Raw genomic sequence first — 25,566 nt, 5'->3', positions numbered from 1 at the left:
TGGACTCAAAGAGGGGTGAGAGAGGATGATGTGGCTAAGGTCCTTTGGAGTAAAATGAGCCTTAAAATTGGAAGAAAATGCCACATGAGGTTTTTGTGCTTGTGAGAGTAAAGAAAAATCTAAGTAGTCCTGAACGTGGCACTATCCTTCATGACTTTGTTTTTGCAAAATAACCACTCTACATCCTCGTTGGGGAGCACATGGGGCCTAGTTGAGGTGATTGTCACATTTGACATCATACTCTTACCATCATGAGTGAGTGGGATTTTTCCTTGTCTAATGAGGGCATTTCCACATGTGGTCATAGGTGGTCTTCAATGTTGAGATGGATCTAAGCCTCGACTTTTTTTTTGGGGGGGGGGGGGATGATTGATTCGGCCATTGTGTCTGCTCTTTCTCTCACTCTCACTTGATATAGGATTGGATCATTTTCTTGTTTTTCTACACACTCGAAAAGTTTAAACAATTGATAATATGTTCTATATTTCATCGAGCCTCTTGGAAGTAGCTCTTGTGATCTCTCAGTGGAGTTGCTTAGTAGTCATTGACTACATCGATGGCTGGTTGATGAGAACCAAAAGCATATTTGAGCTGGGTAGATCCGTGACACCAAATGTGAGAGGGGTGTGAACCTTGCAAAGCATTAGCTATATACGGTGGAGGCAAGCTCAAGGGATGTTGGGTGCTTGGGGAGGCAGAGGAGGTCGAGGTCTACTACTAGCCTTAGGGCTGATCGAGAGGAGGGGACAAGGGCGGCACTGGTGGATGCAGCATGCTAAGGGTCCGGAATCTCGCTTTACCGGCAGCCTCGCTGCCACACCCCTCAAAAGCGCGCTCGAGGCGCGTCCCTTTTTTGGTCTCTTCTGCCTCATCATCATCATCATCACTATCATCGACGACAACATCATCATCATCATCACCATCATCATCTTCTCTGCTTCCCTCCTATTCTCCCCAGCAGCTGCTCTGCGCCACTGCTTTTGCGGCCACGTCATCCTCACATCATTATACCCCTCCCCTGCCTCGACTCGAATGGCCTCATCATTGCCGCAACAACAACGACAACGAGAACAAGAAGAGCCCACCATGGCCGCACGTCAGGAGGACGACGACAAGAGGCATCCTGCCGCTGCTGCCGCTGCTTCTGCTGATGACGTGCCCACCATCAAAAGGCCCCGCGCGTCGGGCCAAAAGCAGGAGAGGGCCGGGCCCCCCTTGGCACCCTCCCCTCCCCCCTCCTCCTCTTTTGATGCGGGCGCCGCCGCCGCCGCCGCCACGGCAGCCACTGCCACTGCCACTACTTCTCACCCTGCCAGTTGTGCTGTCACCGACGATGCCCCCTACAAAATGCCCCCGGAGTTCTGTTGCCCTCGCGGCTCAGATTGCTCGGCCCTCATGGACGACCTCAAGCCCGGCTCTGGGCGCGCTAACATCTCCACCCTCATCCCCGGATGGTTCTCCGAGATCAGCCCAATGTGGCCCGGTAAGCCCCCGTACCCCCCCTCCCCTCCCCTGTTCTTCTTCCGCCTCTTCTTCTTCTACTTCTTCTCCTCCTCCTCCTCCTCCGCGTGAAGAAAAAATACGCGCTTTGCTCACTTCTCCAGCTCGCCCACCTGCTAACTCACATCCTCCTCTATGTTCACATATCAAACCCTACTGCTCCCCCAACCCTATATCTGGCCCTGCCCCTCCCCCTCCCCTTCCCCTTCCCCTTCCCCTTCCCCCTACCCTCCACGGCTTTCAAAAGACTAGCGCTTCAATTGCTCCCTTGAGACAGCATGCGCAGTGACTGCTGCCCAGCTTAAAAAAAAATCTAGCCCCCTTCCATTGCTCCCACCAGATAGCATCTACAGTGACTCCTACCGGGGTATTACTATTTGTATAGTTGAGGATGGCTACCCCCCACCTCGCCCTCTCCTTCCGTCGCCCTCCCCTTCCATCGCCTTCTTCCCTGCATCCATGCCACATGACACACGCAAACATTCACCCTCTCTCAATCCCGCCGACTCAACCCACCTCTGCCTGTTTCCCTCCGCCTTCATTCACTGCCCCTCTTCAGCCGCATCTTTTCGCTTCTTCATGCGTCCACCGTATTCCTCCTGCAGCTGAGAGTTGAAAACATGTACCCACCTTCGTGTTTTGCCCTCCATCTTCATCCACAGTTTCTCTGCCACTCGCATGTTCTGGGTCGCCTCCCTTCGTCAGCAGCATATACTGTTAGCACGGTCCGCAGCTCTAGGCTAAGGTTTTAGTTCAGCCACTTCGCAAGTTCCCGTCCACTTCAAACCTGGCTCGCTTCAATGGCTGCGGTGAAGTGAAAGAGCACGTACAATGACTGCGCAAAAACAAACTGCAGAGTAGAGGGTAGCTAAGCGTCCTTAGTTGAGGCATATGCCAACTCCTTATGGGTTTATGTTTCCTCATTGATTTTCATTCACAGAATGGCTGAGCATGTGGCATCTCTTTTTGGCTGTGGAAAGCCTTTCTTCTAAAGCTTGTGAGGCAAAGCTGCCCAGTTCCTCTCTGTGTTTGCAATTACTCACGTTGCTTTTCCTGAAGACTGCTCAGTGAACGTTGTTTATCGAAGCTATTACTTCTATTTCGTGCTGTCAAGCCCTGAACTGAAACGAGCTCATGTTTTCGATTGCTCTTAATGATGTTAAAAAAAAAACAACAACCTAAATTTCCACTGGTTTGCTGTACTTAGTGAACATTAGTTACTGAACGACTATACCTCTGTTCTGTGCTATCAAGCTCCAACTCTCCAATTTTCACATAGCATGAACTAAGCTTATGTTCTCGATGATGTCTTGACATAGTTTCTTCATTTTCCTATTCCTGCTGTGCTGTGCTTTTGACAATGGTCTGCATTGATTCTAGTTTAGGAAGTTCCTTTGTGGTTGCTTTAGGTTTGCGTGCATGCAGTAGAACGCCTTCCATGTTGCTGAAATACGGTTCAGTATATGAAGGAAGAAGTTGCTTCGTGCCAGGATGCCATTCTCTTGGGTTTTCAGGCCACTGTTTTACTCTGCTTACCTTGAGCACATGGCTTTTCTCATAATCTTGTTTCCTTGTTAAATCTGAAATGGTGCCCTTAACTGGCAGGACATCCAAAGATTAGTTAATAACCAGATATGGTGCTCAGGCTGCCATATCATGATGAAATACGTGAAGTAGCTCAGCTGGGCTTCCTACTTGACACTTGCTTGAAAGAACATTTAGAATGAGCTTGACTACTTCGCCTTGAATTCGTATTGTGATGTGTTTGCTTTCTCTGGTTTATGGTTTAGGGGAGGCACATTCTCTAAAAGTTGAGAAGATTTTGTTTGAAGGAAAATCAGATTTCCAAGACGTTTTAGTATTTCAGGTCAGTTTTCCCTGGGTTGTAACAATTTCAACTGTTGCAATTTTTACTCTTATATACTCACCCTTGTTAACTATGTGCATGCTCTTGATGCAAATTTCTTTGGCCTTTGCGATAACAGTCTGCAACATATGGGAAAGTGCTGGTTTTGGATGGCGTAATTCAACTCACAGAGCGTGATGAGTGCGCCTATCAAGAAATGATAACTCATCTTCCACTTTGTTCGATCCCCAATCCTAAAAGGGTACGTGGCTTTACGAAGTATATTATGACTAAATGTACTGTTCAGATCTTTCCACTGGTGTGTTTTAACTGCATAGGTTCTATAGTGGCTTAGGTGTTAAACTGTATTGTTTCTTCTCTTTCTATAGTGGCTCAGATGTTAAACAAACTTTATTGTTTTCTCTCTTGGTGTAGCGTATTGATCTGAAAATGTAATAATGCTTTTAAAGCTGTTTAAATATTCGAATTTTCTTTACCAAGGCTGCACTCAGTATTTCTTCCACAGAATAACACTTGCAGGCTAATCAGCAAATTCATGACTTTCTTTGTGAAATGTTTAGAAACATCACTTCATGGTCATGCTTCTTTCTGTTGGTCAGCTGAGAGACATACACAGGAAAATGGTCATCACAGTGTTTGAGAAATATTTTTGATTGAATTATGCATAAATCCTTCTTATCATACATTGAGGAGGTTTTTGAAATTTGGACCAGCTCTTCCTTCAGGTTCTTGGAAAGGATGAAGTGAATTCATCTTATCCCGAAACTTGGATCATCAAGCTGTTGTGATGGGAATCATATATTATCTGATTTTGTGGATTCTTGAAATACGCCTGAAGGTTACGCATTTGTAGTAATGAAAAGGGTTCAGAAGTTCCTCATCCATTTTTGTGGGTTTTGGACCTTGGGGTTCACACCACTCATAGTCCTTTGTTTGAGGAACCTCTTGATGTATTTTACACCCATTTTTGTGGACGTGGGTTCTCTTTGGATAGTGTATTCCACATTCTGTTGCGAGCCAGATGTTAACTCATATGTTGTAGAAAGTGGCCGAAAGCCAGCTTCCGAGTCTTTCTGTAGTTGTGAGGTGTGCAAGCTGTAAGAAATATGGGATAAGGTGTGATCACACAATGCAGAGCAAAAGGAAGGACTGAGAACACATTGTGAGGAACAATCATAAAGAGGGTTAGCAGTTGGAAGACACGTATGATTGCTGGCATGAATAGACTTGACTTAGTGTATGTATATAAGAGGACAGTTGATGACAGTCAAGATCTGGACAGTCAGGGAAGTTGTGAAGCAGAAAATGTGGTCATAAAATCATGTAGATAGATGAATCTTTGCAACTGCTGATGCAAAGACTTTTGCATAGCCGGTTTCTTAACTGAGATGCATACATTCAACAGAAAATGTTCAGTTAGACGGATAGTCTTAAAAACAGGCTTCTTGATTCTAACTTTCAAGTGGTGATGTGAACCCTGTGGCATGGCCTGTGAACTTTTCAAGTGGTGATAGGTAGGTTGCATGGCCTCTAAACCTTTCCATAGTCTTATGTATGGGCTTCTTTGATTCTAATTTTCAAGTGGTGATGTGACCCTTGCTGCATGGCCTGTAAATCTTTCAATCTTTCAAGTGGTGATGATAGTTTTTAGGTGGCAAACAACTGACGAAGTTTTTAATGTGAACATCATATAGGCTCATAATTTTTCTGATTTTTAAGTGCCTTGACATCATGGTGTTTTTATTTTGCCAATTTATTACAGGTTCTAGTTGTGGGTGGTGGTGATGGAGGTGTATTGCGAGAGGTTTCTCGACATAGATCAATAGAACAGATCGACATATGCGAAATTGACAAGATGGTGGTCGATGTATGTTATGAATTCTACTCTTATGCACAGAAATAAAGAATTTAACTTATTACCTTTGTGGTATACTCAATGCTTTAAATTATTTGTTGGTTTCTGAGAGCTTGTTTATGTGATTGGTGGCATTTGTGCATGTATACTGCAAACCTTAGTGCGTTTATTCATGGATTAGGTATACATGGGACGAAGGATTTCTTTGTAATTGAAACTAGGACAAACTACAAGGAAATTATGGTTCTGCGTACTTGTCATTACATTTGGAAGGTGAATAGAGTTGGCCTCTTGTCTTGTAAAATTATCCTCTTGTTTGCATTCCGGGAAATTTGTGAAGACAACAAAGATCTGTGTTATACATAGCAATGTATGCAAAGTTGAGAGCACTCAAAAATAGTATTCTTCAAGCAGGCCCTACATGCACCATTTAATCCAATCTCTAGGATGACAGTCCACTCAGAAACTCAAGATGTGGAAGATTGAATGAATATTAAAGGCGGAGTCTAAAACCCTGCCCTGTACAAATGTATGCCCAGCAGTTTTGGACACCGGCTTGGATGGGACTGTATGCAATATACATGACTTGGTTCTGGCTGCAGATAGCCAACTTGATCTGTGCAATGCTAGATACACAAGATGCCATTGCAAAGAGAAAGTGGTGATGCAAGTGCTCAATTATGTTGAACTTTGCATGGAAAGAATTTGATCTTGATAGCTAGGAGCACTTGATCAAGCATGAGTTCTCAATTACATTTTCTGGTGGTGAAATTTAGTTTAGTGAGAGAACTCTCAGCTCCATACTGCTGAAAGAGGCTTGGGACTTGAAACAGATTGGAATTTTGAAGTTTGCCACATGAGTTTGGTATCTCAAATTTGTCTGCTATCTTGGTATGACCTGTAGACCAATGGAAAGAAAGTGTATTGATTGGTCTCTCATGAATAAAGTAAAAGCTTGTACAAGAGCCTCTAACTCTCTTAACTCTCTTGCATAGGATGTTCAGAACCTGCTGGATTATCTAAGGACCATCTCACTACGAGCTAGGCCTTCTCAAAGACCTTTAGTGTAGATTGGCGACAATCAGTTGAACTGTCACCTTCAGAGGCCTCAAGAAATCCGAGTGGTCCCTAAAGCTACACATTGATTGATGGCCTATAGGGAGACCTATTCAATCTTATGCAAGATGAGGCTTGCAGAACCTTTTGCTACCGGGCTTGATTATAACCAATTTAAATCTGGTGTGTATACTATCCCATTGGCATTAATCGGTTTGTTAGCAACAAGACAATAGTACCTTCATATTGTATTGTAGATAGCTAAGTAAGGTATGATTCTGGATAAAAATCTTCTGCTAAAGTTGCCCAACTTTATGTGGTTCCTTTGTGCCACATAGCTGATTAAATTAAGCATATTCCAATGTAATGCACACAACTATGTGTCAAGTTTGAAACTGTTCGATTTCTTAATTTATTGAATTTATATCTCTTCTATGAATCACCTTGCTTATGATGCCTGTAATGCATGCAAATCTGTCAAATGAATTGTGGTCTCTTGTCCAAGGAATGACTGACAAGTATAGCTACTGCTGAAAGTTATCTTTCTTCTTATTTTGATTATTGGCTCGAAAGTTGTATGTAATCTATCAAATTATTCATGTTATATTTACATTTGAGGTTGTTTATAATGATAGGTGGCTAAAGAGTTCTTCCCTGACATAGCAGTTGGATATAATGACCCAAGGGTGAAACTTTTTGTGGGTGATGGTTAGTATCTTGTCCCACCATACACACAGAGTTGTCAGATTATAAATATCTGTTGATAATGAAAGTTGTGATTGTGTAAGTGTTACCATTTATGTTTATAGTGCTTCCACATTCTAGTTTTGAAATTGATTGGTTAATGCTTTCAACAGGTGCTGCTTTTTTGAAGGATGTGCCGGAGGGATTTTATGATGCAGTTATAGTTGACTCATCGGACCCCATTGGTGAGAGATGTTGATACCTGCTTACATTTCTCATTGTCATTGTGGGCTAATCCTTCATTCCTTACACATTTCACTTGCCATTAGATGCTTGCTTTGTTTTTAAAAGCTCAGTATCACAACCTCAGCACTTAGATCAGCAGTTAGGCTCTGCTTACTTGAATTGTCCTGTTCTTGTGAAAAGAATATCAATGTCAACCCATGCAAAGTTTGCACATCTTCCTTGATGAATTTACAAAGACACTATTTCTCACCATTGTTTAAGTGCATACATAGGTCACAGACTTACATTATGTTTTTTGAAAGTGATGCTTGTGCTAGTGAAGGACCTATCATGAGACAATTGCATGGGATGTAAAGTTTATGTGGCTCGTTGGTTTTTGATTTAGTTTAGTTTTATTTGTACAAGCTTATACTGATTAAAGAAGTTGCTGCAAGAAAAAAAAACTAGCCACCCATAAGATTATGACTATATGGAATATGTAAAACACCTCAACTGATAGAAATGATATGATCATGCATAAATCTTGCTTTATTTAATGTTCAAAGAATTATTTGCATTGTTATGTTTATTATAATAATTGTGGATAATCTAAGTAAATGTTACGAGTAGACTTGACCATGGTGAATTTCTAGGGTGGATGTAGCATTGGTACGCAGTATGATATGGCAATTAGGCGTGCATGTGTGTGTAGAAGATGTAAGCAGTCAATTACAAATCCTAGCCTGTAAGTGCGTTTTCATTGATCTTCAACCTTGCTCACTCTTAACTCCATAGCTTCTAGGCTTTGTTAGCATTGGCATGTAGGGCCATGATTTGGCCATGGTAATTGCACCCCAATGATTTTTGAAAACCATAGTCACATGAGATGGGTATTGGGGATAGGAACCTATAATGGAGACAGCCATGAATTGCCATTCCATAGAGTAGGCATGAGGAATAGGGTGGAGACATGTGACTTTGCTGAAGAAATTATTTACAGCTACCTACAACTACCCTTGCTGCAATTAAGGATGTCTTTGCTTAGCAACATGCCATCCATGGTACCTTTATGTTATTTTTATAGTTTGTAATCTCTCTCTTTCTCTCTCCTTGTATGTTTTACTATGCCACACTAACCCTAACCCTTCGTCAACATCATCTCCGGCAGACACTAGTAGATTTTGCCAGCTTTATGCATTCTAGGTCAGGTAATTGTTATCTAAATGTAGTGTATTTTCTTGATATGGCTAGATGCTTGGATGCACACTTTGGGGCCTATTGCTTGCAACTTCAATTTGAGCCATGGCCACATCTTGGTGCTACTGTCTTGCCTAGCCAAGTTTCCATGATGTAGTTAACGTGTTGCGGAATTCAGCATGATATAGTTAAGGTGCAAATGATCCTCCGACTCATACTATGTTGCACATTTAAGAATGATTTAGTTAAGGTGGAAATGATCCTCCTACTCATACCATATTAATAATGTCACTAAGTAAAAAAGCTTTCCAACAACATAAGTACTTTGTACTTCAGCCTCTCTTGCACTCTACAAACATTGTATCAATGGAATATACTACTTTCCTATCGAAAATAGACCATTGCCAAGCCTCTAGTAGTCTTGAGTCATTAACCATCTATGTTTTAAGTCATGAGTTGTTATCTCAAAAAAATTGTTTTACACTTGAGGTTGTGAGAAACCCCTAAGTAAGATGAGGAATGTTGAGTAACAATGATGATCTAGAAGAGAGGAAGAAGGTTGCAATTAAGTTTCAATACTAGGCACCTAGGGAGAAAAAGGCTATCGATTATGCATCATTCCAATTGCTTAGTTGGTCGGCATGTGGTAGTTAAAAGGATCGTTCCTCATGCTAGTTAGATTTATTTTCCCCTCCTATCACTTAAAAAGAAAACATGGTTAGCAAATTTGCCCATCTCATTTGCTTCTTAGATAGCTTAGTTTGTGTAAGAAAGTATCTCATTGTTTGATGATCAGTCTACATAGTGAAAGCAGTCCCTAAAAGATAATGTTTTCCGGTTTATAAAGCATGAATGCAGCTAGTATTTATTTGAGTAAACTTGCAAATTTCTCTATGCACCATGTAAAACTCGACTTTCATAGGGTATTGCATGTCTCTCTTACATAACGATTGCCCTTATGTTGTTGCTATGAATAACATTGAACCACAAAGATTTTCTTAGATTTGTAAACACTAGCATTGGATGAGAAGTTAACTTTTCTTTCAACTTTTCAATTATTGAAAATTTCCGTGTGATCTATTCTCTTTTAGTAATGCACGCAGTGATGAAATAATTTCATTAAAATGATATAGAATTCATTTGTAGTAAGAGCGTAAACACAAAATACCATGAATGACATGCATTTTTTAAAATGGAGGTTAATTGCGTGTAGTGTGAATACCATGAACAGATATGATATATTGCAAAAAGTGAATTTCTTATTGTTTATGGCCAACTTACTCTTCTTGAGTTCATTAAAGACGATGCCTAAATGCTTGCGATACGTTTCTTTATTCTTTGAATGTATAATCATGTCATCAAAGTATGTATTCATAAAGATCTTGTCCATCATTTAATTGAATAGGGTTGGAGGATTTGTAAGCCCAAATAGAATAATCAAAAACTCATATAAGCAAAGGGAAGTTTGAAGGTTGTTTTATGTTAATCCGTAGTTTTATTGTGCATTTGATGGTACCCACTTTTTAAGTCAATGTTTGAATATAAAAGAAGCTTGAAATTTGTCCATGTTATCGTTACTAATAATTGAAAAATGACTCTTAATTGTGATTTTACACAATGAACTATTATTCTTTTTGTCATGAGGATATGTATTTTTGAAACCTCACTTAAAATGTGGATTATTTTTTAATCATATGGTTAAGGAAATGTTGCACATGTGAGGTGAAACTGAGGTTAAAGTAAATTTACGAGCTCGAGACTGGAAAAAATCATGGTATGCTAAAGGCAAAAGTTGCTATAAGTTACCACATAGATAGTTGGTGGTTAGTGTCAGTTGTCGGCCTAGGTCATTCATTTGGCCGTAAGTGTCAAGAGGTGACAGTAGAAAAGTGGCATTTAATGGTACCTAACCCCAATTTGATGGTCAAAGATGGAGCAGAGACTCTTGGAAATGGAAGTGGCCTAGCCAATTTAATTATTAGATAGTCAGATTATTTTTCAAGGCATCAAAATAATTATTAAATTAATTTTTAGTTAAAGCTTGAAAATTAATATTTACTTATGGTTAATGTTGGAAAGTTCATTTGGAAAGGTTGTCACTTGATAAAAATGGCCATGCAAGACTAAAAAACGTCTTTAGAAGCTAGAGAGAGATATGTTAGTATAGTCAGTCTACAAGAGAGGGGGAGGAGATGTTGCTGGTTTGATTTGCAGCCACTGGAGGATCTTCTGAGGGAGTTAGGGGCAGGAGAAGACCAATCAATAGCAGGTGATAGGATCTATAGGCTGTTGAGAGAGGATAACAACAGTAAATGATTGATTTTCTCCAGTTCTTTGCATCTACAAGCTATTGAGATAGGATAGTAGTAGCAGTTAATGACAGATTTTTTTCCATTCATTGAGGGAAAAGTTTGAATTTTCACTCTCCTCAATATTCTCTCTCATCTCCCAACCTTTCTACAGTCTTGCTCCAAAGATTACAGCATTGAGATTATCAAAGGCCGAGAAATTTCAGATTTTTTAGCTATAAACCCTAATTTGTAGCAAAAATTAGGGTTTAGCAGCAATCTTGAGAAGTGTGCTAGAAATTGGAAGTCTCAAGACTTGGCTTTCAACAGGGTTGAAGCTATTTTCAGTCTATTCAAGTGGGGTTTATAATCTCCATCAAAGTAGGTGAATGCCAATTGATTGCTTGAATCAAGGGATAAATCAGATCGAAGACTTGTTGGTCATTTTGGACAAAAAAACTGAAAGGGATTGGAAGAATTTCCATTGTACATCAACTTTTTCTTCAATTAAGTTAAATAAATATCGAAAGGGATGTCAGTTTTGAAGCTAATAGAGTATTCGATGTCCAAAATTATATGGTAAAGTGTGTATTCTGGGTTTGTGAATTTGTTAATTGCTGTACATAGTGTTTAATGAGGTTATATATCACCCTATCCGAGGGAGGTTAGTTACACTTTTGCTCAAACAATATAGGAGAGGAATATAGTGATGGTCTGGGCAAAATGAGTTTTTGTCTAACAACTTGTGCACTTGAATCATAATCCCCTCTTGTTGACGTGCAGTCTCTCTCCATGGTGGCTCATTTGGTGGACTATAGCTAAGAATAAAAAAAAATCATTAGCATAGTTCTTTGGTCTATTCTCTAGGGGAAGGTTGAGGAAAATAATCTTCAAACTCTTTCAACCACGGTAATTATGAAACATGTTTCGCTGGCATTGAAACGTGAAATACTTGAAATGGTTGAAACATTTTACTAAATTGCGAAACATCCTAGGTCAAACTGCTAACTAAAACATGATTTTTAAATTGGAAAAAATCATTTTTCTTATTTTTTGGGGGTTTTTTGGACACTTTACATGTAGAATGCACATCATTTGTTGATGTAAAAAGATTCGCATGGTATAATGTGTAAGTTATAACTCATTGTTCATAAAGAAAACCATGTCATATGTAGTATTCTATAGTTTCACTTGGCATTTCACTTGGGACTTGCCCAAAGGTGAAACGCTTCAGCGTGAAACACACCGTTTCAAGGGTAAAATGTTTCGTGGTGATCTTGCTTTTAACCAAACTAGCTATTTCTTTATCCAACCTAGATACATTACTAATTGATTGATTATCATCAACACCTTTTGCAAAGGTGAGGTATGCAAAAATAGCTAACATGTTGAAGTCGTCGGATCACTAAAGCTTTATAAAGTATTTCATGTGAGTCTTCTTTAAGCTGAAACTAGTCTTCTTTCATAGATAAGGTGGTAAGTAACTTAATTAAGCACTAATTACAACAAGCATAAAATTCACATAAATTGAAAATGCAAATGTTATCATTTAATCTTTAACATTGGACATCCGGTTGGCCCTAAAGCTAGCTTCCCTCGTGGGATTTATTTACTCGTATTGCTATTACTTAAGGTTGAAGTACATTGAGATCTAGCCCAGTCTCCTTCAATCATCAATACATTTTACCATTGATTGCAACCAACAAGCCTTCAAACCAATTTGCTTCTTGCTTGGGGATTGCCCTTCAATTGGGAAGTTGTGATTTGATTGAGAGAATGGAGAGGAAGTTGCGGGGAGAGAAATTTTAGTCTCATTGTGAAAATTGATTGAAATTTAATAATGCCCTGTTGTGAATGTTTGATTGATTGTAGCCCACCATCAACAAGAGCTCCACATGTAGTCACTTACACTTGTGGGTCCCAAAATTGCTGTTACCTACATGTAGATAGGTGATAGACGTTGTTACCTACCTCCAATGGTCTCTTGATGAGTTGGCGGCAGCTCTTTGAGAATCTCCAATGGTTGGGAAATTAAAACAGCAACTCTGTCTCTCTCTTCCTCTTTCAATCTCCATCATGTTGAAATGAGACTCTAATATCCTTTTCCTTACTTGCATGGAAGTTTTGCCAAGTTTCTTAGCCCTTAAATTGACATTGATTAATTAATGTCTAGTTCTTAACGCCACCACTACCATTAATGGCTAATAAAATATTCTAGGCCAAAATTTGTCACCAGGCACCACCTAGTCCTTGACTAACATAACTTATAAGTTTTGCCTTTGGCACCCACTGACTTCTTAGGGTCCTTGGCTTGGCATTGTGAAATAATTGAGTGGTATATCACATTTGCACATTTGATTAATACTTGATCAAATGCTAAGCAAATCATCAAAATTTTACATCCTTGTGATGCAACCTTTTCATGAAGATATGTTAGAGGATATGTGTGATGAGATTCGACTAAGGGTTGAGAAACTTAATGATATCTTGGCTTTTGATGGCACATAAGAATAGATAAGTTATAAATTTTGTGTTGCTATTTGGTGAAGTTTCATGACTATTTGCTGATGGATGCAAAGTGGATAGAGGAGGGCGACTTAGCATAATGACCTTAGTTGCTGGAGATTTATCTAGAGATATTGCAACTAGAGTGAACCTTGGTTAGGGCTGACTTGTGAGAAAGGTTCAATAGAGTGTAAAATTGAAACATTGCTAGGTGCTCAAGGGGAAGGGAGGGTAATACTTACTACTCCCTCATAAAAAGATTGGCACCAATGTCTAGAAGTTGTTTGGTGATGCTATATCCTTAGCTGAGGAATATTTGCTTTGGGAATGCTATCATGAGTAGTCATGACACTTCCTTTGTAACAACTTGTATGGATGCTTATTGCAACTATGAGTACCATATTGGAATTCATTTGTGTAAGAAAATTAAATTTTCTCTTTGAAATACATGGGCACGAATTGCATGTATTGCTAATGTATGGCTGTATCACACTAGGATGCACATCGAGGATGCTTGCCATTTTGCCAAAGGGGGTTATATCATGGGGACATGATTTATCTTTGGAATTCTCTTTTGTTGGGTCCAATATATTGCATGAGCTATGTTGGATATGTATAGGTTCATTGGTTGTAAGGTCTTGTAAATTAATAACAAATTAATTAATATGTAAGTCTGTGTACACGTTTAAGTATTCCAAGTTAAATGAATCTTAATAAGAAAGTTTTTGTTTTATTTATTAAATCTGGGTGTAAACCAAAGTTTTGGGTTGAGACACTTAAATTTAACGATTAATAAATTAATGATTGAATAAATACATTTTAATGGTATATTAAGTAAGGCGTTATTTGACCGAATCTCAATGATAATTTTGTCTACCGAATTGGCAATAACGTTTATCATGATGGTGATGTTATGTGCGAAGTAGGTGATGTTTCCCAAGTGGGCAATGATATTTTCCAACCAACTGATGCTACTTTAGGATGAGTGATGCCATCTATTGGGTAGGCTATGGGCTTTTTGATGTAAGCAATGATGCTGTCCTAGGTTGGGTAGTGCAGTTTTGGAGCTCCTTGAGTGGCTATGGAGTTGTTATGTGCTTTCTCGTAGGATTTTATACTTTTTCGATGTGATTTGTGGTATCCAAGAGATCTGTTGCAATATCTTGTCAGAGTGTATTTGGCAAGATCCAATGATGGGCAAATTGATCTGCTTGTGCCTTTGAGGATTCATAGTGACTTCTCTTAAATCTGGCATTCTTGGTCTTGGTTGGTGAGATCGGTTGGAGATATGCACTTGAGCATTATAGATCTATGAGTACTTGTATTGGATTAGCATACTAAGGGTTGAGTTTGGAAAGCCAACGATGGGGACTTTCTTAACAATAATATTTGTATTGGAAATTCAGTAGTGATAAAGAAATACTACAAGGGGTACTAGGCTTTGTGGGCAATCTTTGTATTTGGGTGCAAAAATATTCTAGCTCCATTGTTTCATTTATTTTTCTATTGTTGAATTCTTGTTTTTGAGTTTAAATGCTTGCAAGTCATAGAAACAAGGGACGGGAACAAGGTCGAGGACGGGGGTTGGCCAAAATCAGAGACCGGGGACCGAGGGGGGGGGACGACATATTTAAAAAATGCATTTTCACATATGAAACAGTTTTCAGCTCATCACATTGGACTCTATTGCAATGAAATATATAAACAAGCATAGTTTGAGCTTTAAAAACATCAATTTTCATTGAATTTTATTAGCATATCGCATCACGAACATGAGATGAGCAAATGACAAATACAAACCGTATGGATAAACTCTAACAATTAATGTATTATAAAAGAGCATGCGTTCAAACTCCATTGTGACTTGTCATTGTCCATGTGACATGAAAGCTTAAGAGTTCAAACTTCAAACTTTAAAGATAGGAATTAAAAATAAATGTTTAAGGAGAAAAAGAGTGAACATTGAGTAGGAAAAGACGAAAGACTAAAGTTGCTTTATCATTCATGACATCATGTAGGCCCCAGGGCGTAGGCAAACAAATGAACTTTAGCATTGAATTAGCCCAAACCTAGGGGAAATTATCATCATCTGAACAAAATGAGCGTCCATAAGCTGTGGCAATAGGTCATGACATCATATAGGCAGCTGGCAGTTGGATACCAAGCTATAACCAGCCATAAACCTGGGACCAAGATACAAAATGAATTCTAGCAAGGAATAAGGCCAAATCTAGAGGGAATCATCATTATCTCCAGCAAAGTGTGCATCTACAGCTCTTGAAGTGCTAGCCTCATGATCATGGGTGCCATACATAGTCTCCATAAAACAAGTATGCTCCTCCTCCTACTCCATCTCTCATTGGGTAAATGGATTGGCTTGTGATGTAACACTTCTGCAAAGCATTCTCAAGTTGACACTAACAGAGTCCAAATCATTTACTTTTTCTACTCCAAGGCGATTCCTATCCTTTGAAGTAATATGATTGTAGGTGCTCCATAATTGCTCCAAGCAAGAGGAGCTCATTGCTTGGTTTGAGATACGAACAACCAACTTTTGCAACTCTGGCCCTTTGATCCAAAATCCTCCCATCATAAAGGTTCCCCAACCCTGCATCGGCCATGTAGAGTATTCGTACATCCATAAAAGTTTTTTGCTCTCCTATAGAGAGCAAGCTGATCTCTAATTTCGCGCTTAGTGTCAATATCAAGTACCATGTGCTCAAGAATTTGCCTCCAATGGAGATTGATCTCAACTTCATTTTCTTGATCCTTACCCTGGAACTTCGGGTCTAAAATAAATATAGTTGAATGCAAAGGTGAGCTATAGGCATTTCACCTCTCAATACACAAATCATGTATCTACTCATATTGCTCAGCATCAGGTAGTAAATCTTTTAACTATTCAATCATCCTATCCATTGCCTCGTACATTTTGCCAATACATGGATGCATACCATCAACGAGTCTCAATAACTGTACAATAGACACAACCATTGCATCAAAATTTTTTACATTATCCCAAAATTCATTGCTCTCTGTATTTTCTCTGCATATAATGCCCATGGGAGTGACTACCAATGAATAAGTACTAAACTCATCACTGACAAACAACTGTCTCACTGCACCCATGCATTCTTTGAGGCGTCCCAACATCATAAAGTTGTAGGCAAACTGTGTGTCTGAATACTTCAACATCTTTTTTTACCTTTTTGTAAACTTATAGTGAAGGTATTGGTGATTTAAAATAAAAGTAACCATTTGATTTCCATCATGTATCAGAGGATGGATCCATGATAACTCACCAATATCCTTCAAAAGGTTATTCAAGCAATGGGCCATGCAATAAGAAAATGTGATATGCTATGCTCCCTGAACAATGACACCTGTTGTCCTATTTGTGGGCTCATCAACAGCCACAAAACCAACCACCAAATGTGGCCCAACAATCTCAATATTAGAGATCCACTCTATTGCAAGTTGATTTGTAGACTTCCTAGTTCTTGAAGCATCATGGGATGATATAAAATACATTTCCCCTGCGACCTCTTTCTCGTGTCACTCCACCCATTAGTGATAAGTGTGACACCATTTTTCTCCCAATCGCTCTTTATGTTTGTTGCAGCTTGCTCCACGTTTGGCGTCTAATGGTTGAGGACGAAGGCACTGATGGTGAATATAGACTCAATCCAACGATTCCATGTGGTGTGGATGCCACACTCGCTACTGTAGATGAAGCTCTAGGCCTATTAGTTGCTGTCGCTGCAAGTGTAGCTGGATCCACCGCCACTTGTGCACGCCTCAATGCAAACGGACCCTCTTGTCCAGCCACACGATCTAGAAGCTCCCTTCTCTTCTCTGGCGTGACATTGGGACAAAATTACACTTTCAATCTTGGCTCATGCAAATGGGCCCTTACTTTATTTGCACTACTCGTATGCCGGTATGGACACAACTTGCATGACCAAGGGCGTGATCCACCTCCACTTGATGGGCGTTCATCATTTCCTCATCCCACCATGATCATGTGTCGGAGCGTCTGCCTATCCCTCCAACTTGATGAGCTGGTCGTGAAGAAGCCATGCTAGTTGCTCAGTTGCTCATTATGGGATCTGGGTCCTCGATGTAGGGAAGTTGGGAGCCCAAGTTACAAGGAGCAAGAAAGAAGAGAAGGTGATAATGATGATAATGAAAAAGAAGAAGAAGAAGGAGAAGGGCTGTGGGGCGGGTTGCAAGGCGGGCTGCAGGGGGGGTAGGAGTTGGAAGTTGGAGGAGGAGTTGCGCGAGTCCGACGAGGGAGACATGAAAGTGAAAGACGGGGGAGGGAAGACAATCCAAAAGTGGGGGATGGTGATTGTCCGTCTCTCGACAGTCCCGTCCCCAATAGATAATGCGTCACCAGAATAGGGGGGACGGCCGTCCCCTTGTGACACCCTGAATGGGGACGTCCCCCGTTCTGCCTCCACGTTCTGGACAGGCGTCCCATCTTGGGACGACATTCTGACGTCCCGAGGGACCTGCAACGGGCGTCTCCTGTTACTATGTTGCAAGTTAAAGTTCACTACCCTTTGGCTTACTGAAGGTAGGTTTTGATCAAAAACTGAACTTCTAAATTGGTCACCTCTAGTACAAGAATATGCGAAGGTGAGAAATGTTATCCCTTTACACTTGCACCTTGTTGCTCAAAGTTTTTGAGATGATGTATGATCTTTGAGGAATTTTGGTGTTGATCCATATAGACTATAGTACTATTCGGACGAAAGCAAAACAAAACTCTGAGTGAGATTTATTGAGCTTAGGAAAAACCAAGCCAAGCATTGCTAAATTATAAAAGACAATTTGATGCCCATAAGACACTCAATTTGACATCTAGTTAATAGACTCATTGATGATACTAAGTTGATTTTGTGGAAAGTAAAGTCTATAAAGCATAGGATCTGAATTTCCTAAAGAATTACTTTGGCATCCAAGTATTTATTATGCTAAGGAAGTGCAAGGTATCACACTTGCACCATGCAAACATTGAAACCCCTCTCAAATTTGCAAGCGGGTAAAATAAAGGCTTGGATCCACATAGCAACAAGAGAAGGAGTTTCTTCTTGGTGCTCTAATGTTAGTCAAAGTGTTTTGTCTTGGCACTTTGGGGGAGACTCCTCACATTGTGTGATATCGATTGTTGTGCTCAAATAAGACTTGAATATTTTTGTTTTGTTATGCATCTTTGGATAGATTTTTTTGCCTTGAAAAGGCGAGGTACCATGTCTTGTTTTAGGCAAAAGAAATTTACTTAGAAATGTCATGTTTCTCTCATCAAGACATTCATTGTGGTGATTCAAAAGTCATTTTAGGGGTTTTGATGTGCGTTGTAAGCATTAGTATTATCAAAATCTCCAAATTTTACACCAAAATTTCTCTTCAAGCTAGAACTAGTTGTTGCATGCTAAAAATTTAACCTAGAAAGGCCATGAAATATTTCATTTCCTCATGATGTTTTTATTTTGCTGGGGTTGGTTTTGTTACATGATTGTTAGATTGATGCGAGGAGTGGTAAAGTATATATGTGGGCTGCCTAAAGGAACCATGGATTTTTGCGTCAAATCCACAGTATCTAGCATGTCTCAGCTCGTAGAAATAGCTAGTACAATCGATGCATTGTTGCGTGAGAAAGATTTGGGTTTATAAGACATGGATGGAAAACTAAATAAGAAGTTTTCAAGGCATGTGAAAAGGGGCAGATCTGAAAGCTAAACTAAAAAGAGGACGAAACAATAAGAAAAGGGCTGGGAAAAAGTTGCACAACGCAGGGAATTAAGACTTGCAAATAATGCTTTGTTTGTGAACATGAGGGTCATATGGCCAAGGGTTGTCCTAATAGGCAGTAAGTTGGAAAATCAAAAAATTAGGGAGATCCCAAGGGTAAAGAGCTCAAAATGTCTTTTGGTTTGGTGTTTGATCTTGTTAGCGATCAGCCTATTGATGATACTACTGAGTTATGCAGAGCATCGAGCAAAGTCAGAGATTAGCTTGCGTTAATCTTCTTTAATAATGGGGCACGCGCCGACTTTATCTCCATGGACTTGGTGGCTTGTTTAGGTATCAAAGAGGATGAGATGGGATCCATGCGAGAAGTTGGTATGGCATGCGAGGGCTATGTAGACTGCTCATTTGGAAGCTTTGCTTGCATATTCAGGGTATGTGGACAATGGAGTTTTTCATTGCACCACTTGAGGACTGTGAGTCTTGCTCGGCATACCTTGGTGCCATTGTGTGCATGCAATGCGTCACGGGGATATGAAATTTTGAGATGCTTTAATCTTGCTGATAACATTTAATTAAGTTATTTATCAATTGTGCAAGGTTGTTTAGCACATGTGATGCACATGGTAGTTATTTCATGGTAATAGGCCAAGGACCCCGAGGATGCAATGGATGTTAAAGGCAAAAGTTGTGATAAGTTATGCTCGCTAGACTTTGGGGATCAATTGGTGTCAAATTTGACCCTAGGATAGTTATTTGACCAATAAGTGTCAGTGGTGATACTAGGGACTGGCATTAATTAATTAATTAATGCTAGTCTAAGGTTCAATAGAGGTTGGGGACCACTCTAGGGTACAAATGGTCTAGCCAATTTAATTATGGATGGGCACAAAATGGCTGCCACTTGGTAATATGCCCATGCAAGCTGAGAAAACGTTTTTGGGGGCTGGGTCTCAGCCATTTGGTTAGTTTTATAGCTTGGAGAGAGAGAGAGAGAGAGAGAGAGAGAGAGAGAGAGAGCTGCTGGTCCATTTTTTGATTCGAGAATATCAAATTGCTGCAAAAGATAACCATCCAGGGGCCTCTACAGGCAGGGAACAGCAATGAGTCACCTTCCAAGGGCTGACAACAGCATTGTTGGTCAGGTGACTGCATTTTGGAGGTGTTTGGTAGTAGATGATTGCATTAAATGCAGGTTGGAGCAGGCAGCAGGCAGAATTTAGGGTTTCTCGTGAAGAAAATCAGATTTCTCTCTCATCTTGGCTTTCTCTCACCTTCTCCAACCCCTTCTCAAGAGATCTCAACATTTCTCAATCATTTTGAGCAGATCTCAACCAAATTTGGTGGACAGCAGAGAGATCCTTGTTGCAAATCCTAAATTTATGCAGAAATTAGGGTTTAGCAGCCACCTTGGAACCTGTGCCAACAAGAGAAGGCATCGTATACTGAAATCAGCACTTGAAATTCGTGGAATTGACAAGGATTTCAGATGCCAGGCCATGGATTGTGAATTGGAGCAACATTTGGCCAGTTGGTGGTTCCGTGAGATTTACAGTCTCGTTGGTCTATGTTCCTATTATAGGAAAGTATGTGCACAACTTTGTTGAAATTGCATCTCCATTTCATGCTTTGCAAGGAATCTCCTAGATGCTAGATGTGTTCTCCAAGGTGCATTGTCCAAGGTGGAACATCTTCATTGAGGATGACTGCAACTCTTCATTGTTGATATGATATGGGTTTGATAAATCGAGACCCTCTTGTTAAAACTTCAGGCTTCTTTTAAACCATACAAGTACAAACACAAAATATATATACAACTTTATGTACCTGAATTATAGAAATGGTTTGACTCCCATGAGTCTTATCAAGGAAATGCTGAATTATATGCCATGTTTTGGCAGGTTTTGCTTGGTTATCTGGCCATTTTGGAAAGTCTCGCTTAGAATAATAGTATCTTTGGATTACTAGTTAAGGTTCATTGCAACTACAGCAGTTCATTCAATGGCTTGCCAAGAATTTAAATAGTACTTTTTCCTGTAGGAGTAGAATCATTTTCCAAGAACTTGGGTTTTTGCATATTCTGAAGATTGGCATTCCTTGAAGCATGTGCTTGAAGACACACCTAGACGGACTATAATCACAATATTTTGAGAGAGAGAGAGAGAGAGAGAGAGAGAGAGAGAGAGAGAGCATAGGCCTCAATGGACTAGGTTAAGCTGCCACATAAGACTTTTTCTTTTTCATCTTCAACTTTTCCATTTCATCAGTTTCAAATAAAAGATGATAGTAAACACTGATATCAGTGGAGAGAAACATTGCAAGGGCCACATTATCTGCGACAGAAGTGGATTGCTTCCGCATATATGCCAAAAACTTTTTTGAGTTCTTTGCAGGTCTTTAATGCAGTGTTCTTGACAGGCTAAGGTCTCTTGAATTCTGACCCGCAGTTGGCATGGCTTCTGAATTGGCAATTTTTTTGTTTAGAAACATTGTTTGTGCTTTGTTAATGACTAAATTCTCAAAACCTTTACATTTGCTGAGGTTTTATTTTGTATGGTGCTATAACAAAGTATCTGCGAGGCTGATCACTTCCCAGGTCTTCTGCAATATTCCAGATTAGAAGTCAAGGCCTTCAGTTGTGACATGAATTTACTAGTGGTTTTAACCTGATCATGCATTTAATGTGGACTTCAGACCAATCAATTCTTGCTGTAGGGTTTTATGAGCTCCCGGATCCATAAGCTCTGAATTTCTTTTATAACATGCCAAAGATTTGTGTGGAGAGAAAGAATTGTGCAAATATCTTGGTTGAGATGGAGCAAAGTAAGCTAACACTCAGGCAGCTGAATCTATGTCCAGAGCGTCTATGAGGCAAACATATGACAGGAGGGTGCCCCACTTCCCTTGTCAGTAAACTATTTAGAAAATAGCAAAACTGTACCTTTTCTGTTATTTATGGTGAAGCATTCTGAAGTCTCAAGGTTTTTATGTTTACACAAATAAAGATGCTTTTATTGATGTGCAGAGGTGAGCTTACTGGTGTATAATGTTTACTGTGGGTCTGGCAGCATCTCAAAGTCTCATTATTTTTGGTAGGTCCTGCTCAACAGCTGTTTGAGAAACCATTTTTCGAGTCCCTGGCAAGAGCTCTGCGTCCCGGAGGTGTTGTATGCACACAAGCCGAGAGTTTATGGTTGCACATGCATATCATTCAAGATATCTTCTCGGTGTGCCGGCAAACATTCAAGGGGTCTGTCAATTATGCTTGGACTAGTGTTCCAACCTATCCAAGGTTTGTGGAGGGTATTCTTTTAGCCACGTTTGTGAGTTGCTTAAGAAGGTGGACTGTCTGAACTGAGGTTTTAAGTTTTGTCTTGAAGTGGGGTGATTGGATTCATGTTATGTGCAACGGAAGGTCCAGAGGTCAATTTCCGTCAACCTGTGAATCCAATCGAGAAGCTGATAGCAGAAGGTACCACTGGGGATGGACTAGAAGCCAAGTCTAGACCATTGAAATTCTACAATTCAGAGGTTTGAACCTGTTCTTTATTGAGCTATCGATTGTGGGCGTTACCTTGGATTTCTTCTCTGATGCATGCACACTTGGGTTTCTTCTTTATTGAGCTATCGATTGTGGGTGTTACCTATGATTAACCTGATCTTTGGTTATTTTGTGAAGATGCACACTGCAGCCTTTTGCTTGCCCCAGTTTGTGCGCAGAGCTTTGGAATCATACCTGCCAAAGGCTGCTTGATTGAGCACCTTCAGGCAGCTGGAGTTTAAGCTCATTATTAGGCTTGTGATCTGCTTTTGCTCTGCTGGTCAGCTGTTTCTGCAAATATTTCAGTGCCTGGAAGACCACTCTGTGTCTTTTTCTCAAATTTTAACCGTGAGCACAGCGTGAGCAATGGTTTTGGTGGCATATTGATGAAAATTTTGACACTGCTTTTAAAGACTCTAGAATTTTTGCATTGGAGACACTTGGTTTCGGGCGGCCCACATGTCATATCAAAGCATTTAACAGATTCTGAGTTTACAATTTTTGTAAGGAGTGTAGCTCTGAAGTTGGTAAAGTTTCTCATATGCACACTCAGTGAACGAGCAATTTCCTTCCATGTTCATCTGTTCTTAGGGGCGCTTCACATGTTGTTGTTGTTGTTGTTGTAGTAGTAGTAGTAGTAGTAGTAGTAGTAGTAGTAGTAGTAGTAGTAGTAGTAGTAGTAGTCCTTCCATGTTCATCTGTTCTTAGGGGCGCTTCACATGTTGTTGTTGTAGTAGTAGTAGTAGTAGTAGTAGTAGTAGTAGTAGTAGTAGTGTTCTTAGGGGCGCTTCACATGCTGTTGTTGTTGTTGTAGTAGTAGTAGTAGTAGTAGTAGTAGTAGTAGTAGTAGTAGTAGTGTTCTTAGGGGCGCTTCACATGTAGTAGTAGTAGTAGTAGTAGTAGTAGTAGTAGTAGTAGTAGTAGTAGTAGTAGTAGTAGTAGTAGTAGTAGTAGTAGTAGTAGTAGTAGTAGTAGTAGTACTACTACTACTACTACTACCTCCTGATCATATGTTTGTGGTCTTGGGTTTTGGGCAACGGACATGCACTCCATAACCATTGTGATTTAAGGTTCTGTTTTGTGTTTCGGAACCTTTGATCCACAAAGGGTCGTATCTCGTTTCCAATTAAAATTTATTAGAGGGTATTATTACATCTTAGAAAAACAATTAAAATTTACACACATGATCATAGCATCCCAATTGATAGCATCATGTCACTTAAGGCAGTCAGCAACAATCAGCGAAATAGTGTATTAATTCCACTCAAGTTGGGCCTTTACCATCATGACACTAGTAATTGTCGGTTGGTGTACGGTTCAACCTTGGTGCTAGAAAAATAGATTGATCCCCATCTTGGTGAAAAGCAATCTTAATGTTTAGACATTGGTATTAACTCAAAGCTATTGGTGACACATGGGTTCCCCCAATACCAAAGAACCTATGAGTACTTCATAGAAATCATTGTATAATAGAATGCTTATTGTATTGTGGCAATGTTAATTATTGTTCTTTGCACAAGAAAATGAATCGTAATATTAGTTTATTAGTCTTTAGTCCACTTTCATTTTCCAACATAGACACTACAATATATGTAAGAACACTGTAGAATCTATGCTCGTCGAAGGTTATATTTAGAAACTTTTAACTTGTTACGCATTGTAGAGCCTTATTGTTGGACCATCTAAATCTTTAAGTATCACCAATAAGAACAAAGCAATACCACCCCTTGTCCTTTCACAAATTCAGGCACCAAAAGTTTCTTGTCTAATTTAGTTACATAAATTCCTTGAAGGTTTCTCTTTGATATTTTCATTAGGTGTTTTTTTCTCCCCCTAAATTTTTTGAAAGAGGTTTAGGCTTCTAGAAACAAATCAACTAGTTTTTTCTTCATTTTTTGGAAGAGGGGAAGGCTTTTTCAAACAAACAATTGTAGTGAAAAATTTTAAGATTTGTTAATAGAAAATATTTAAAATATATGCAAGCTTATATGGAAAATCAAGATAGTAAATGTAAATTTGGAAAAGAGGTTTTGAAAGTTTGAAAGAGAAGGTCACGACAGTAAGGTGAACTTGTAAAAGGCAAGATTCAAAGACTGAAAATTGTATGGACAATTAAAAAACTCAAGAAAACAATAAATAGAAAAGTGGAAAGATTTTGAACCTATGATCTCGTGAAAAGTTGAAAAGTTTTGAACCTATGATCTCATGAAATTACATCCATCAATCTTGCATTCTTGATTTGAGTGTTAAGATTGGACCCATTTAATAGATTTCAAATGCATAATTGCACTTACGAACCATGGGATAGTGTGCCAAAGTTTATGAATGGAGAAAGGGTGTGCATGGTTGGAGTAAACATAGTAAAACTCCTTTTCTTTTCTATTGAATTGACATCATCATTGTTCATTGCATAGTTTTTGGTGTGTGTTTAGGCGAAAACACATTAGAACACATCCTACATATGCAAAATATCCCAATGTGCAAGATAGCAAGCAACTTGTGGATTGTTGATGTCATATTAATGTTTTTTGCTTGTACTTATGGCCATTAGTTTCTCTAATAACCTACAAAGTAAGGTGTACTACCACTTTGATTGGACTTATAAAAACTTCTTTCTTCCATTAATATGTAGGATTTGTTAACCTAACCTTTATATATACAACAAATAATTGGAAAAATAGTAATTCATATTGTTTCAGAGATTGCAGACAAAATGAGTACTCTTGCAAGAGTTGTCAAAACTATCCCACTAGGATGGGACCTTCCAATTAGACACGATTGAGTCGTAAGTGATTGCATCCTTGTGGTCATAGGAAATGTATAAGATTTGAGATCTATTGAGCTTTCCTAAGCTCCTCCACATAAGTGGGACGCTTTCATGAGCATAGGACCCTAAACATGCATGATTAGTTTCTTGAGCTATCTTATAAGATGCTAAGACACATTGGTGTGGGAATCCCAACAACCTAAACCACCATAATCTCTTTAGAATTTTAGGATAAGGTAACCACCACATTTAAACTACAAAGAATTGTGCACCCTAATAAAAAATTTTACTTTTTAACACTTAAATCATATCATGCTTGAAACTACC

General features: G+C 39.4%; 1 protein-coding gene across 2 annotated transcripts; it reads left to right on the top strand.

Moving 5' to 3' along the window:
* Positions 1–660: 660 nt before the first annotated feature.
* LOC148041509 (spermidine synthase 2-like) lies at positions 661–23,014 on the top strand. Of its 2 annotated transcripts, XM_087680341.1 has the most exons (9): positions 747–1,483; positions 3,291–3,367; positions 3,486–3,608; positions 5,130–5,234; positions 6,914–6,986; positions 7,136–7,207; positions 22,028–22,223; positions 22,312–22,462; positions 22,611–23,014. In XM_087680341.1, exons 1-9 carry the CDS (start codon positions 766–768, stop codon positions 22,683–22,685), a joined length of 1,590 nt encoding a protein of 529 aa, XP_087536467.1. In that variant the 5' UTR covers positions 747–765; the 3' UTR covers positions 22,686–23,014. The 2 variants fall into 2 exon arrangements, with proteins under 2 accessions (XP_087536475.1, XP_087536467.1); XM_087680349.1 differs by lacking the exons at positions 22,028–22,223; positions 22,312–22,462; positions 22,611–23,014 and adding an exon at positions 8,439–9,405 and having other exon boundaries at positions 661–1,483.
* Positions 23,015–25,566: the final 2,552 nt, after the last annotated feature.

The sequence above is a fragment of the Lygodium microphyllum genome, chromosome 1, assembly GCF_053477565.2.
Source record: "Lygodium microphyllum isolate KBCC chromosome 1, Lygodium_microphyllum_v1.1.10, whole genome shotgun sequence".
NCBI lineage: Eukaryota > Viridiplantae > Streptophyta > Polypodiopsida > Schizaeales > Lygodiaceae > Lygodium > Lygodium microphyllum.
This window is presented reverse-complemented; position numbering and strand designations above follow the sequence as displayed.